The sequence below is a fragment of the Zea mays genome, chromosome 1 (genome assembly GCF_902167145.1).
Source record: "Zea mays cultivar B73 chromosome 1, Zm-B73-REFERENCE-NAM-5.0, whole genome shotgun sequence".
NCBI lineage: Eukaryota > Viridiplantae > Streptophyta > Magnoliopsida > Poales > Poaceae > Zea > Zea mays.
The window spans coordinates 22,925,705-22,939,781 of NC_050096.1; the positions used below are offsets into that span (position 1 = coordinate 22,925,705).

Sequence of the window (14,077 nt, forward strand, 5' to 3'; positions counted from 1 at the left end):
GTCACCAGTTCTGCACGGCAAACGATAGGATCTCCCAACCCAGACCTCTTACGGCTGTGATCGACAGAATAAGCAGTCCAACAACGAGAACACGCACCAGGAAAGTGACCTTTGATACCATCTATCGTGGGCTCGTGGCCGTAGCGATCGCCGGCGACGTGAGAGATGGCGGTACAGAGGAACACGACGCACCAACTTGCAGGAGAAGTTGGTCACGGTATTTGTATTCTCCTTTTCTTCTTAGTTCTCCCTTATATAGCAGAGTTTAACTCTCTTACAATGAGCCCATACAGGTGCCAAAACAAACTATGAAATATTTAGGCACTGTTTAGGATAGCTGGACCGCTCTAGTTCCAGAAAATTTGGTAGAGTTAGTGAAGCAGGTCATTAGGTGCTCCAGAAAATCGTGAAGCTGTAAACCTTTAGAAGATATTTAAAAACATTTAGATAAGTCATTTTATTTATTATTTAGATTATTTTTTAAAAAATATTTAAATTGATATTATAAACTACAGCTCCACACTGAAACTGAAACTTGAAGCCATCACACACCACCTTAGACAAAACTCTCCAGCAGAGCACTCCGTCTCCTGTCACCCCTTGGACCTGTAGCTAGGCCGGCACACCAGGCGTGACATTCAGATGCACAAAGAATGACCAAATGATCATGAGACCCTGAATCAGGTTACATAGCCGTCAGCACACATTTCCAACTAGATCAAACGGTAAGACCAATGCTGAATGGGCAAGCAGATTATTCTTGAAAGTAAGACGAGTGGATCGCCACAACACCTCGCCCAAAAGGCCACAAAGTTTTATCTGATTTCAGTGCAAACTCCAAAAACTGCACATTTACAAACCCTGCATCTACATCTGACCTATACAGTGTAGACCGACGTGTCGTATGTCGATACTTTGGTATCTATCAATGTACCACATCTTGAATTATTCTAAAAGAACTTCAGATTTTTCAAGAATCCCTCCACTCCTCAGGGAGACGCCACCGTTTGTGCCAGTAGATGGACACCCGGGACCAGAGAGGGAACATGAAGCTATAGTCTGCGGCTTCATCAGGGACTCCCCCTATCGTCAGAGGCAGCCAGACATACCGCGAATCTCTAAGATCGGATGGGTTCCACCGATCAGCCATGAAGATGAATGAGCCCGGCAGCCCTGGAACCGGCAAGACAAATGTGCTCTGGGAGAAGAACGTTGTTGATCTGAAGACCTCGTTCCCTCCCACACAAGGATTCCCCAGCGTCTCCCAAGGTCCCATCACTGATGTTGCTGCGTGAGCCAGCGCAGTGTTTGGAGCCCAGCCTGTGCAGCCAGACGTTACCATATAGTAGGTGCCTTCATGCTTGAAGAGCGCAGGAGCTTCTCGATGCTGTGCGATGAGAAGCCTTCGCATCACATCAGTGACATCAAGGTAGTCGTCAGTTAGCGGACCAATGTGGAGCTCGCTGTTGTCCTCAGAAGAGTATATCAGGTAGGCCTTCCCATCATCATCCTTGAAGATGGTCATGTCTCTACTCTCACAGTCATGTGGACGCTTGCTGTAGAGATAAGTGAATGGGCCTGTCGGAGAGTCACTGACGGCCACACCAACTGAAGCTTTGGTGTAGTTCGCATCATCTATGTGCATCCACATCACATATTTGCCAGTCCGATCATTGTATATCACCTTGGGCCTCTCTAGGACATTGGATTTGTGAAGATCATGTGTTCCATTCTTCTCACCACGGAGGACAAGCCCTTCATTTTTCCATGCCCACAGGTCCTTCGAAGAATAGCAACTTACTCCAATGATGTCAACCTGGAAAATGATTTGGTAAAAGTTAGTAGTTAGAGATGAGAAAGACATAAAACAATGTACGGAATAGGAAGGTGGAGTGGTGGACAAAACAAACATGCATTTAAGTACAGAAGCAATAGTAGCACCTACAAAGTTCTGATGTTGAAGTGTCAGTTCAGTTTGTCAGTAGCAACATATGTACTAATTATCCGTGTTTCTGGAAAATTTAGTAAACTATGCTGGTTCCACAGTGTGCCCAATGTTGGTATTCATTCTTTATATCAGAATAGTCAGGTTGAAGTCTAGCCGGAGATTCCTTAACTAGAAATGCCTCAAATCATAACCGCCGAAGTGTTTTTTTTTGGCTGCCCACAAGAGTTCAACTTTATAAACATAAAAGGAAAGCTCTTTCTGGTTGTTGGCAGTACCATAATGCTGTTACACTATCAGTCACTCGGTTTAATCAATTAAAGAACTGCAATCACACAGCACAATGCACCTCCCAATGAACCACCGCTGGTGTCAATGTCTAGTGGGAATGAAAGAACTGAGATCACTGGCACAATGCACCCAGATAATCACCCTTGGCGTGCATATATATATTTTCAGGTGTATGCACGCATGCTTGTCTGCCTTAGTGCCTTTGCCTTCTAATCTCAATGGGCCAAAGTTCTTCTCTAATCATGATCTAACATTCTGGTTTTGCCACAAAAAAACCTACAGGTGCATGACAAAAGCCTGTAACCAGATTTTTTATTTGGTATTTTGCAAATTCGAACCCAAATCTACTGATATTTCATAGTTCCAATTTGGTGTATAAAAAGTGTTAGTTTGTAAGCAAAGAAAATGTTGGAGCTCAAACCAATTTCATATGAATAATAAACAATCGAAATTGTTACTAGGTTTTCATCTCTATGCACCAAGTAACCTGCTTTAAAACAACCCAGTCAATTTTCTCACCTTACCAATAGACCATAACTTCCAATACGTCCCCTAGAAATTTGGCCTCACCAACAGAATCTAAAAGGTCACGAAAATTAGATGTATGCATTAGCACACACTACATATGGACTGAAATGCTCGGTCATATTTAGAGAAATTAAACCTTCTTCTACATATTAGCTTTTTTTTTCAAGTGTTGCACATATTAGTTTTTTTTATCTGTTGCACATATTAGTTTTTTAGGAGTTCCACAATGTTTCTATGTATCTCCAAGTTGGTTTATCTAACGAGAAAGAAAAACATAATCTCTCAAACAATATGATTACTAAATCTTGGAGCAAGAGATTAGTTTGGAACAGCAACGCAACAAACTGCAATTCCTACACGGAAGTTCTGAAATGGGGTAAGTTGATCCTTTCCATCATTCTTCTCCAGCCCACATTTCTGTCTACTGGTCATGTGCAATGCATGCTAAAGTCGAAATTCTGAAAAGGTACTAGCTAGCTAACATAGACGAATTTGATGATGTCAGATTTATATTTTGGGGCATGCACACTAAAAATGCATTTGAGTTAGACATTCACATTAGGTGAAACAATTGAGTTGAGTACTTCTACAGCCAGATACCGTTTGTTTCAGACCACAAATAGGTGCTGATAGTATCAGAAAGTACAACTCACCCTGTCTGCTCCCTTGCTGTGAGCTTTGTAGGTTTTGCCATCCTTGTTCTCCCCGTACCAGAAATAGGTGTTGGTCCTCTTATCATACAGGACACCTCCTCCATGAGCTTGAATTGGTTTTCCATCAGTGTCCAACCAAATTCTTCCTGGGTAGTAGAAGTACATGCTGTCATTTCCACCATTGATTGGATCCACAGCCGTGTTCAGTTCTGGGAAGAACATATCATGCACTGCAGAAGACTCATCCAAGAACTCATCCACTATTGTAGGCGACTTCTTCTCTCCCTTGCGGCGCACAGCCCGGGGATTCCTCCGGCTCCGGGGAGGAGCTAGCCGGAACTTCTCCTCCTCCACCACTTCCAGTTCCCTCATAATCGATCGGCGGATCTCGTGTGTACTCATATTCTCACCCTCCTCCTTATGAATGATGAGAAGATGGAAATTCACAACGACGACCAATGCCGCTAGGCTCCACAGTACCAGAGTTAGGGACCGGTGGGTTGCCGCCGGGTACCAGCGGAAACCCAACGCCTTTGGGTGCCTGCTCCGCATACCCATGGCGCCGCTTAACTACTCCAGTTGACACGCGCTGCAGCAAAAGTGGAGGAGTTGAGCTCAAAAACTGCACAAAATTAGGCTGGAAAGAAACATCAGTTGGAATTTATGCAAAGAGGATAATTCGCGTGCCAAATCAAGAAGGGTGAAATTGGAGCAGAATGAAGCGGAGTTTGGAAATTCTCCGGAAAAGAAATGAGTTTGTTACCAACACTCAACAAACCCAGATTCGTGTTCTACACTCAAGTCAGGGAACTACTAAAGGAAAGAGGCAGGCAACCTTAACAGCTATTAATCATGGCCTACTACCGGACTACCCGCTCCCTGGCCGCCGCAAAAAATGAAGCAACCAAAATGGAGAACTGTATCAACAATCCAGTAACACAGCTCATCATGCTCAGGCATAGATTCGTACGGAGACCAGATAATTCAGCAGGAACCACACACAAACTTATCAGGAAAAGAAAAATGAAGAGGCGAAAAGGAGAAGATGGAGAGAAAGCGATGCTCACCATGGCAGGTTGATCCAGAGAAGCGAAGAGGACAAATGAAAGCTAATCTAAACTAAAACAAACCTGCTACCAGCTAGCTGTAGAATACAACAATAGAACAATTTCAGAAGCTAGCAGATATTAAAATCGGCGCAGCTCACCATGGGCTAGTCCTTGTCGAGATCTTGGCGAGAGATGGTTGGGGCGCCCCGATTAGCTTAGCCCGAGCCGCGATCCCAGGGAGATTAGTGGGGCTGTCTTGGCTTGAGCGGCTGGCAACGCGACCTGATGAGTGGTTTGGTAATTGGTATGGCTGGGTGGCTGCCTTCCTTGCGAACAGTTCGCGAACTGCGGCGTTGCTCTGGAAAGGTCGCCCGTCACATTGTGGTGGGTACGGCGTGAGAGTAGAGTGGAGGGGCACTCGGACACCTGGCTTGTGCCCGCGCAGCGTGCCTTCCGTTGGGTTACGTCCGTACTCGTCTCGACTCTCGAGTATGCCAGGCAGTAGCTGTGCGTTGGTGTCGTGTATACCGTACTCTTTGTAGAGTAAAATAGGAAATAACATAGAGATGTGATAGAAGATATGTTGAGACTGTGTTCAGCGGTTCCCCTAAATTTTTCTCATGTATCACTTTTTTGTGTCACATCATAAACATTTCACCCCCTATTTTTTCATCTCCCGCAGTGGTTCCCTCTAAATACTCCCTCTATACCCCACTACAACTATAAAATATCATTTTCTATATCTACTATCAATTTTTTATCTACTAACAATTACTCGTGGACCCACAGCACAGTGCCGTAGGGGATAAACAATGTTCCCCTACATCCGAGGAGAGAGAAACGATGAACGCTACGTAGAGTAAGGGGAAGGGGGCAGCGATGTGCGCAAAGAGGTGCCCTGTAGCCACCACAGCAAGGGGAGTGGAATGCTCGCGGGGACCGTTGAAGAGAGTCAGAGTATAGGGAGTGAGATAGGGGACCACCTCTTAAGTTTACCAGCTAGGTTAGACAAACCTTATAAAATAAGAGCACGGTAGTTAGTGTTTGGACTAAGAGTCCTAACCAACTAGTAAATAATGTCGTGTGGCCAGTGTCGGGGACCATAATTAGGGGTACCCTCAAGACGCCTAATTCTCATCTGTTAACCCCCATCAGCATAAAGCTGCAGAGGCCTGATGGGTGCGATTAAGTCAGGGATCAGTCCATACCAGCGACTCGATCATGCCTCGCCCGAGCCTAGCCTCGGGCAAGGGCAGCCGACCCCGAGGGGTTTCTGTCTCGCCCGAGCCCCCCCCCCCTTTTAACGGCGGACACATCTCCGGCTCGCCCGAGGCCTTGCCTTCGCTAAGAAGCAGCCCTGACTAAATCGCCGCGCCGACCGACCGAGTCGCAGGAGCGTTTAACGCAAAGGTGGCCTGACACCTTTATCCTGACACGCGCCCTCCGGCAGAGCCGAAGTGACCACCGTCACTTCGCCGCTCCACTGACTGGTCTGACAGAAGTACAGCGCCGCCTGCGCCACTCCGACTGCAGTGCCACTTGACAGAGTGAGACTGACAGGCAGTCAGGCCTTGCCAAAGGCGCCATAGGAAGCTCCGCCCGACCCAGGGCTCGGACTCGGGCTCAGCCCCAGAAGACGGCGAACTCCGCTCCGCCCGACCGAGGGCTCGGACTCGGGCTAAAGCCCCGGAAGACGGCGAACTCCGCTCCGCCCGACCCAGGGCTCGGACTCGGGCTAAGGCCCCGGAAGACGGCGAACTCCGCTCCGCCCGACCCAGGGCTCGGACTCGGGCTAAGGCCCCGGAAGACGGCGAACTCCGCTCCGCCCGACCCAGGGCTCGGACTCGGGCTAAGGCCCCGGAAGACGGCGAACTCCGCTCCGCCCGACCCAGGGCTCGGACTCGGGCTAAGGCCCCGGAAGACGGCGAACTCCGCTCCGCCCGACCCAGGGCTCGGACTCGGGCTAAGGCCCCGGAAGACGGCGAACTCCGCTCCGCCCGACCCAGGGCTCGGACTCGGGCTCAGCCCCAGAAAACGACGAACTCTGCTTCGCCCGACCCCGGGGCTCGGACTCCGCCCTGGCCTCTGCCGAACAACCTCCGCCTCGCCCGACCCAGGAGCTCGGGCTCGGCCTCGGCCATGGAAGACAGACTCGACCTCGGCTTCGGAGGAGCCTCCACGTCGCCCGACCTAAGGCACAGGCCCGCCACGTCCACAGGAAGCGCCATCATCAATCTACCCCGAGCTGACTCGGGCCACAAAGAACAAGACCGGTGTCCCATCTGGCTAGCTCCGCCAGATAGGCAATGATGGCGCCCCGCTAGCCCTGTGACGACGGCGGCTCTCAGCTCCCTTACGGAAGCAGGGGGACGTCAGCAAGGACTCAACCGCTCCGACAGCTGTCCCTCCGCCAGGCTCCATTGCTCCTTCAATAGCCACGACATCATACCAGCAGGGTGCCAAGATCTCTCCGGCTGCCACATTGGCATGTACTTAGGGCGCTAGCTCTCCCCCGCTAGACACATAGCACTCTGCTACACCCCCATTGTACGCCTGGATCCTCTCCTTACGCCTATAAAAGGAAGGACCAGGGCCTTCTTAGAGAAGGTTGGCCGCGCGGGGACGAGGACGGGGCAGGCGCTCTCTTGGGGCCGCTCGCTTCCCTCACCCGCGTGGACGCTTGTAACCCCCTACTGCAAGCGCACCCGACCTGGGCGCGGGACGAACACGAAGGCCGCGGGATTTCCACCTCTCTCACGCCCGTCTCCGGCCACCTCGCTTCCCCCCTTTGCGCTCGCCCACGCGCTCGACCCATCTGGGCTGGGGCACGCGGCACACTCACTCGTCGGCCTTAGGGACCCCCCCGTCTCGAGACGCCGACAGTTGGCGCGCCAGGTAGGGGCACGCTGCGTGTTGACGAGCAGTTTCCCGTCAAGCTCCAGATGGGCAGTCTCCAACAACCTCTCCAACCCGGGATGGTGCTCCGTTTCGGGAGTCTTGAGTTCATGTCCCTCGACGGCAACTACGACATGATACTCCTTCCACTGCCGCGTGACAATGACAATGGCGGCCGACAACCCGCCCGCCGGCGGCGGAATCGACGACATCTTCCTCGCATGGTGGAAGAACGACATTCGAGCTCGCCCCGGCCTCTCCCCCGCCAACGGAGGAGGAGGCGGGGCAACCAAGGCCGAGCGGGAGGCAGCGCTTCGTCGGCTGTCGAGCGAATCGACGTCCCAAGCGCCCCAACGGGGGGCGCGTCGGGCGTCGACTTCGCGTCTGAGACGAAGGCGAGAGCCGTCCCCCCGCGACACGCCAGTCTCGAGCAAGTGGACGACGCCAGCGCGCTCGCGGAGGGCCTGCAGGACGTCGCCCTCGTACCTAAGACGACGGTGCAATCAGTCCCCGACGTGACTATGTCGCTCCTCGTCGATCAAAAGGTACTGACTGATTCCCATCCTACGTCATTTCGACTCGGCCTCAACCCGCCTAGCGACCTCGCTTTGGCGGGCGCTCTCGTTGAGGCGAGTGCAACCCCGCTGGGGTTTCGTATGCGGTCGCCTTGGGACCGATTGACGGACGTCTCGACCTACGGACCCTCTGGGTCCGAGGAAGATGACGATCCCATCATCTGTCGGGATTTCTCTGGGTTTGGCAACCCTAGTGCCATGCGGGACTTTATGACCGCATGGGACTACTGCCTCTCCGACTGTTCCGACGGTAGCCGCAGCCTTGACGACGAGGACTGCGGCCCGAGCCGCGAATGTTTCCACGTCGAGCTAGGGGATCCCTCCGAAGGCAACCACCTCGGCATGCCGCAGGACGGTGATCTCCCTAGGCCGGTGCCTCGCGCCGACATCCCGCGGGAGCTAGCTGTGGTCCCCGTTCCGGCGGGGGGTCACGACCCACAGCTCAAGCAAGTCCACGGGGCGCAGGCCAGGCTCGACGAGGGAGCAGGAGCGCTCGAGTCGATCCGCCGGGACGTCGGGCAGGTATGGGCGGGCCAGCCCCCGGCCGGAGAAATACGTCACCTGCCCCAGGGTTTCCAGCACCGCGTCGCCAACAATGTCAGGGTCAGGCCGCCACCCGCATCCAGCGAGGTCGGTCAGAACCTGGCGGCCGCGGCGATGCTCCTCCGCGCGATGCCGGAGCCATCAACCACCGAGGGTCGGCGAATCCAGGGAGAGCTCAAGAATCTTCTGGAAGGCGCTGCGGCCCGATGGGCCGAGAGCTCTGCCTCCCGAAGGCAGGGGTACCCCTCGGAACCTCATGTCGCGACCTCCCGATTCATGCGGGAAGCCTCGGTCTACACCGGGCGCACGCGCAACACCGCGCCTGCGGCCCCGGGCCACCTCGGCAACGAGCACCATCGTCGCGACCGTCGGGCTCACCTCGACGAAAGGGTGCGCCGAGGCTACCACCCCAGGCGTGGGGGACGCTACGACAGCGGGGAGGATCGGAGTCCCTCGCCCGAGCCACCCGGTCCGCAGGCCTTCAGTTGGGCCATCCGACGGGCGCCGTTCCCGGCTCGGTTCCGACCCCCGACTACTATTACGAAGTACTCGGGGGAAACGAGACCGGAACTGTGGCTCGCAGACTACCGCCTGGCCTGCCAACTGGGTGGAACGGACGACGACAACCTCATCATCCGCAACCTCCCCCTGTTCCTCTCCGACACTGCTCGCGCCTGGTTGGAGCACCTGCCTCCGGGGCAGATCTCCAACTGGGATGATTTGGTCCAAGCCTTCGCCAGCAATTTCCAGGGCACGTACGTGCACCCCGGGAATTCCTGGGACCTCCGGAGCTGCCGGCAACAGCCGGGAGAGTCTCTTCGGGACTACATCCGGCAATTCTCGAAGCAGCGCACCGAGCTGCCCAACATCACCGACTCAGATGTCATCGGCGCGTTCCTTGCCGGCACCACCTGCCGCGATCTGGTGAGCAAGTTGGGTCGCAAGACCCCCACCAGGGCGAGCGAGCTGATGGACATCGCCACCAAGTCCGCCTTTGGCCAGGAGGCGGTCGAGGCCATCTTCCGAAAGGACAAGCAGCCCCAGGGCCGCCCGTCGGAAGAGGCCCCCGAGGCGTCTACTCCGTGCGGCGCCAAAAAGAAAGGCAAGAAGAAGTCGCAAGCGAAACGCGACGCCGCCGACGCAGACCTTGTCGCCGCTGCCGAGTACAAGAACCCTCGGAAGCCCCCCGGAGGTGCTAACCTCTTCGACAAGATGCTCAAGGAGCCGTGCCCCTACCATCAGGGGCCCGTCAAGCACACCCTCGAGGAGTGTGTCACGCTTCGGCGCCACTTCCACAAGGCCGGGCCACCCGCAGAGGGTGGCAGGGCCCGCGACGACGACAAAAGGGAAGACCACCAAGCAGGAGAGTTCCCTGAGGTCCGCGACTGCTTCATGATCTACGGAGGGCATGTGGCGAATGCCTCGGCTCGGCATCGCAAGCAAGAGCGCCGGGAGGTCTGCTCGGTGAAGGTGGTGGCGCCAGTCTACCTGGACTGGTCCGACAAGCCCATCACCTTCGACCAAGCTGACCACCCCGATCACGTGCCGAGCCCGGGGAAATACCCGCTCGTCGTCGACCCCATCGTCGGCGACGTCAGGCTCACCAAGGTCCTGATGGATGGGGCAGCTGCCTCAACATCATCTACGCCGAGACCCTCAGGCTCCTGCGCGTCGATCTGTCCTCCGTCCGAGCAGGCGCTACGCCCTTCCACGGGATCATTCCTGGGAAGCGCGTCCAGCCCCTCGGACGGCTCGACCTTCCCGTCTGCTTCGGAACGCCCTCCAACTTCTGAAGGGAGATTTTGACGTTCGAGGTGGTCGGGTTCCGAGGAACCTACCACGCGGTGCTGGGGAGGCCATGCTACGCGAAGTTCTTGGCCGTCCCCAACTACACCTACCTGAAGCTCAAGATGTCGGGCCCCAACGGGGTCATCACCGTCGGCCCCACGTACAAACACGCGTTCGAATGCGACGTGGAGTGCGTGGAGTACGCCGAGGCCCTCGCCGAGTCCGAGGCCCTCATCGCCGACCTGGAGAACCTCTCCAAAGAGGTGCCGGACGTGAAGCGACACGCCGGCAACTTTGAGCCAGCGGAGACGGTTAAGGCCGTTCCTCTCGACCCCGGTGGCGACACCTCCAAGCAGATCCGGATCGGTTCCGAGCTCGACCCCAAGTAAGAAGCAGTGCTCGGCAACTTTCTCCGCGCGAACGCCGACGTTTTCGCAAGGAGTCCCTCGGGCATGCCCGGCTTACCAAGGGATGTCGCCGAGCACTCGCTGGATATTCGGGCAGGAGCCCGACCCGTCAAATGGCCTCTGCGCGGATGACACCCGGGGGCTGCGCACACCCCCGGGAAAGGCCGCTTGTCATCGTCGACGTTCTGGAGCCCGGAACGCACAAGTTGGCCGGCGGTCACGGCGAGGTCTACAGCAACGCTCGGAACGTCCGACAGCTACGTCGCGTCTACCCTTAAGACGTTTTCAAGTTGTTCGTACACCTCGCTCCCGCGCAAGTCTCAGTCATCAAGGAAGGGCCGACCTCGCCTCGGCAGAGCCCGACCCTCCCTCGGGGGCTAAAAAGGGGGAACCTCCCTGCATCAAGACTGGGTGTACCTCTCCGCGTCCAAAATTTTCGATCAAAAAAGGCTTTTTTGCGTTCTCCCGGCTATATCAGAAGCAGGGCCCCAAGGAGCAAACGTGGGTGCATGTAAGTGGCAAGGCCGACTGGGCCGAGGGATTCCTATACCTCCGGGTTAAGGACACCCTCACTCGTCACCCGCCACGAAAAATGACCCCTGCTCGGGAAGCCACCCTGTTATTGACGAACAAAGTCGGACACGCAAAATAAAAGGAAGAGTACGACTCCATGCAATAGAAGCAAAGTGTTCAGGCCTCGGCGGCCACAGGAGGACGCGCGCACATCCAACAGAAACTGGTCCAACAAGAGTTAGGCGTCGCCTTGGGAAGGAGCCGCGCCTTCAGCTCCGTCTCCGCCTTCGGTGAGGTCCACCTCGGCTTTCGGCGACGGCGCAGGGGGGAGGATTTCCGCCTCAAAGGTGGTCGCCAGCACTGCGCTCGGACCCGCGGCGACCGCGTCGAGTCGCTGGATTTCCGCCAGGGCAGCTTCGTCTTCATCAGGAAGACAATACCCCTCGCTAACCCGCTCCAGGTCCACGACGTAGTGGGAAGCGAGCACGGCGAAGGCCCGCCTGACGCCGTGGTGTAGCGCCTCGTGGAGCCTGCTGCGCGCGTGATCGCCCAAGGCTTGAAGGCGGCTTTGAGGGGAGCTTCCTGAGGGGACATCGCCGGAGCCAAGGGCCCGATAAACGTCTGAGATGGCTTCGGACATGGCCGTGAAGTCGGCTTCCCTCTGCTCGGCCGCCCCGGCAAGCGCCTTGGCGGACTCCTTGAGGGCGGACTCGAGCTCTGCGAACAACCAGAAGAAAAACCTCAAACACAAGCAGAGGAAACAAACAAGAGCAAGAACCAAGGATGGTCAAGGCTTACCCCCGGCCCGGGCGCGCTGCTCCGAGGTCGCGGCCTGGGCCGCGGCTAAGTCGGCCGCGAGGGCGTCGGCCCGGCTTTCGGCCTCGGCAGCCCGGCCCCGAGATCGGTCCCGCTCCTCGACGACCTGGACGAGCTCCGACCGCTGCCGTTGCACCTCTGCTCGTGCCGCGGTCGCCTCCGTGCGCGCCGCTGCCGCCTCGGCTCTCAGGTCAGCGCAGAGCAACTGGAGGTCCGCTACCTCGGCACCCTGCTGGGAAAGGCGCGCAGTGGCCCTGGCAAGCGAGGTCCTCAGGGACCGCAGCGAGCCCCAGACATCGACTTCACGGCGGATGAACGACGACTTGGCGGCGCTCCGACCCGACAGATCCTGAGGGAAGGAAGCGGGGCGTCACGAAAAATGCCTCGGTCACAGAAGAAAAACAAAGGTATGCCTGAAACCGTTACCTGGAGGAGCTTGGGGACGTCCCCGCAGAAAGCCTCCAGCAACGACCGGAGCGACCCCACCGTTGCTTCGGCACGCTCGGGGAGCTCGTCCCAGGACTGGTCCTCCCGTTCATCATCGAGAACGAAGACGGGGTCCGAGGCCTCACGGGTCCGGAACCGGAGCAACTGGCGCTGGACCTCGGGGCTCCGCCGCACAGCGACGAGGCCGTCGCCCGGCAGGACGAATCGAGCCTCCCCACCCGCCTCTTCCGAGGCACCAGGCACCGACACATCAACCAACTCGGCGTCGACAGCCACCGGACGCTCCTCAACCGGGACGGCGGCGACTTCAGTAGCGACAGGCGCCGACATGGCCGGCACCACCGGTGGGCTCAGGACCACGTCGGCGTCAGCCGCCTCTCCTATCGCAATGGCCGCCTCGGCAGAGGAGCCGGCCTCGGGAACCTGCTCCACGGCGACCGGCGCCGTCTGAGCCCCCTGAGGTGGAACGCCATGCGAGAGGGTCGGTTGAACGGCAAGGCCCGAAGCGGCGCTGGCCGCACAAGCCGGCGTCTTCTTAAGTGCCTTCCGGGGTGCCAGGTCGGTCAGCCCATGGCTTCGCTTACTGAGGAGAAAAGAAAAATCACGGCCGAGACCTATGAATAGGAAGCCACGACGAAGACATTCCGAGGTGCTTACCCACTTCGGGCCATGATCCACCGCGCCTGGGGGGAGGTTTCTTGGATCCCGGCTCCCGAAACAGCTGCCGGGGTCCGCCTCGCCGGCAACTTCGGCGCCACCTTTGCTTTGGACGCCCGGGGAGCAGATGGCCCGGGCACGGTCGCGATGACTCGAGGGTCACCCCCATGCGCTGCCGGTACGAGCGGCGGCCCCTGGGGAGCAGACGCCCTGACCTGGCCCTCCGCAGCCACCTCAGCTTCTCCAGCCGAGGGGTCAGGTGACCTTTCGGGTTGTCCCCGTGCCTCGGGCCGGGACCCCGACGCCCCAACTCCGGGGACTGACGGTATCGGCCCGCTCGGGGGCTGGCTCGACGGCTCCTGGCCACACCCCAGGCCGGGGCTGAGACCGAGACGGGCGGCCATGTCGTCCTCCTCCTCATCATCGTCGTCATCATCGTCGTCGGGTGTCTCCGGCGACGGCTCCCTTGGGAGTCCTTCCCTCTCCTGCTGGCGACGACGTTTCTCCAAGGCGTCCCGAGCCCGCCTCCGCTCGCGGGCCCGGGTCTTCTCCGCGTCCTTCTTCTTCTTCTTCTCCTCCGCGGCGACCCGCCGCGCTGCTCGGTCCACCGCGTCCTCCGGGACCCGTGGCAGGGAGGGCTTGTGCCACCCCACCTCCTAAAGAAGGGGGAAAGAAACCCAATCGTAAGAGCCAGGAGCAACCCGATGTATGAAGAAGGGAGGAGCGAACACTCACCAGAGTCACGCACCCCTGGTCGGGGCGCATTCAAAGCTGGGAGAAGGCGTGGGAGTCCGGCTTCCCCATCGCAGCCGACACCCGCCATTGGAGGGCGTCGAAGGGAAGAGGATCAGGGGACATCCGTGAGCCCTCCCAGTCGGCCTCCGGGGTCATCTCCCAAAGCGACAGCCGCCGCTCCGCCAAGGGAAGCACCCTCCGACGGTGGATGGCGGCAATCACTCCCGCAGCGGTG

At 57.2% G+C, this 14,077-nt stretch overlaps 1 protein-coding gene across 1 annotated transcript; it reads right to left on the reverse strand.

Annotated features, from left to right (window-relative positions):
* Positions 1-687: 687 nt before the first annotated feature.
* On the reverse strand, positions 688-4,758 carry LOC100285562 (glycosyl hydrolase, family 43 protein). Its single transcript, NM_001158453.1, has 3 exons — positions 4,625-4,758; positions 3,418-4,006; positions 688-1,816 (listed from the first exon to the last, which is right to left on the reverse strand). The coding sequence occupies exons 2-3, from the start codon at positions 3,973-3,975 to the stop codon at positions 971-973; spliced, it is 1,404 nt and encodes a 467-aa protein (NP_001151925.1). The 5' UTR covers positions 3,976-4,006; positions 4,625-4,758; the 3' UTR covers positions 688-970.
* Positions 4,759-14,077: the final 9,319 nt, after the last annotated feature.

Bases quoted from the DNA above. Each gene is read 5' to 3' on its own strand.
- LOC100285562 (NM_001158453.1), bottom strand. From the start codon at position 3,975: ATGGGTATGCGGAGCAGGCACCCAAAGGCGTTGGGTTTCCGCTGGTAC. The intron at 1,817-3,417 runs GTGAGTTGTACT...ATCATTTTCCAG, and splicing joins ACAGCAAGGGAGCAGACAGG to GTTGACATCATTGGAGTAAG.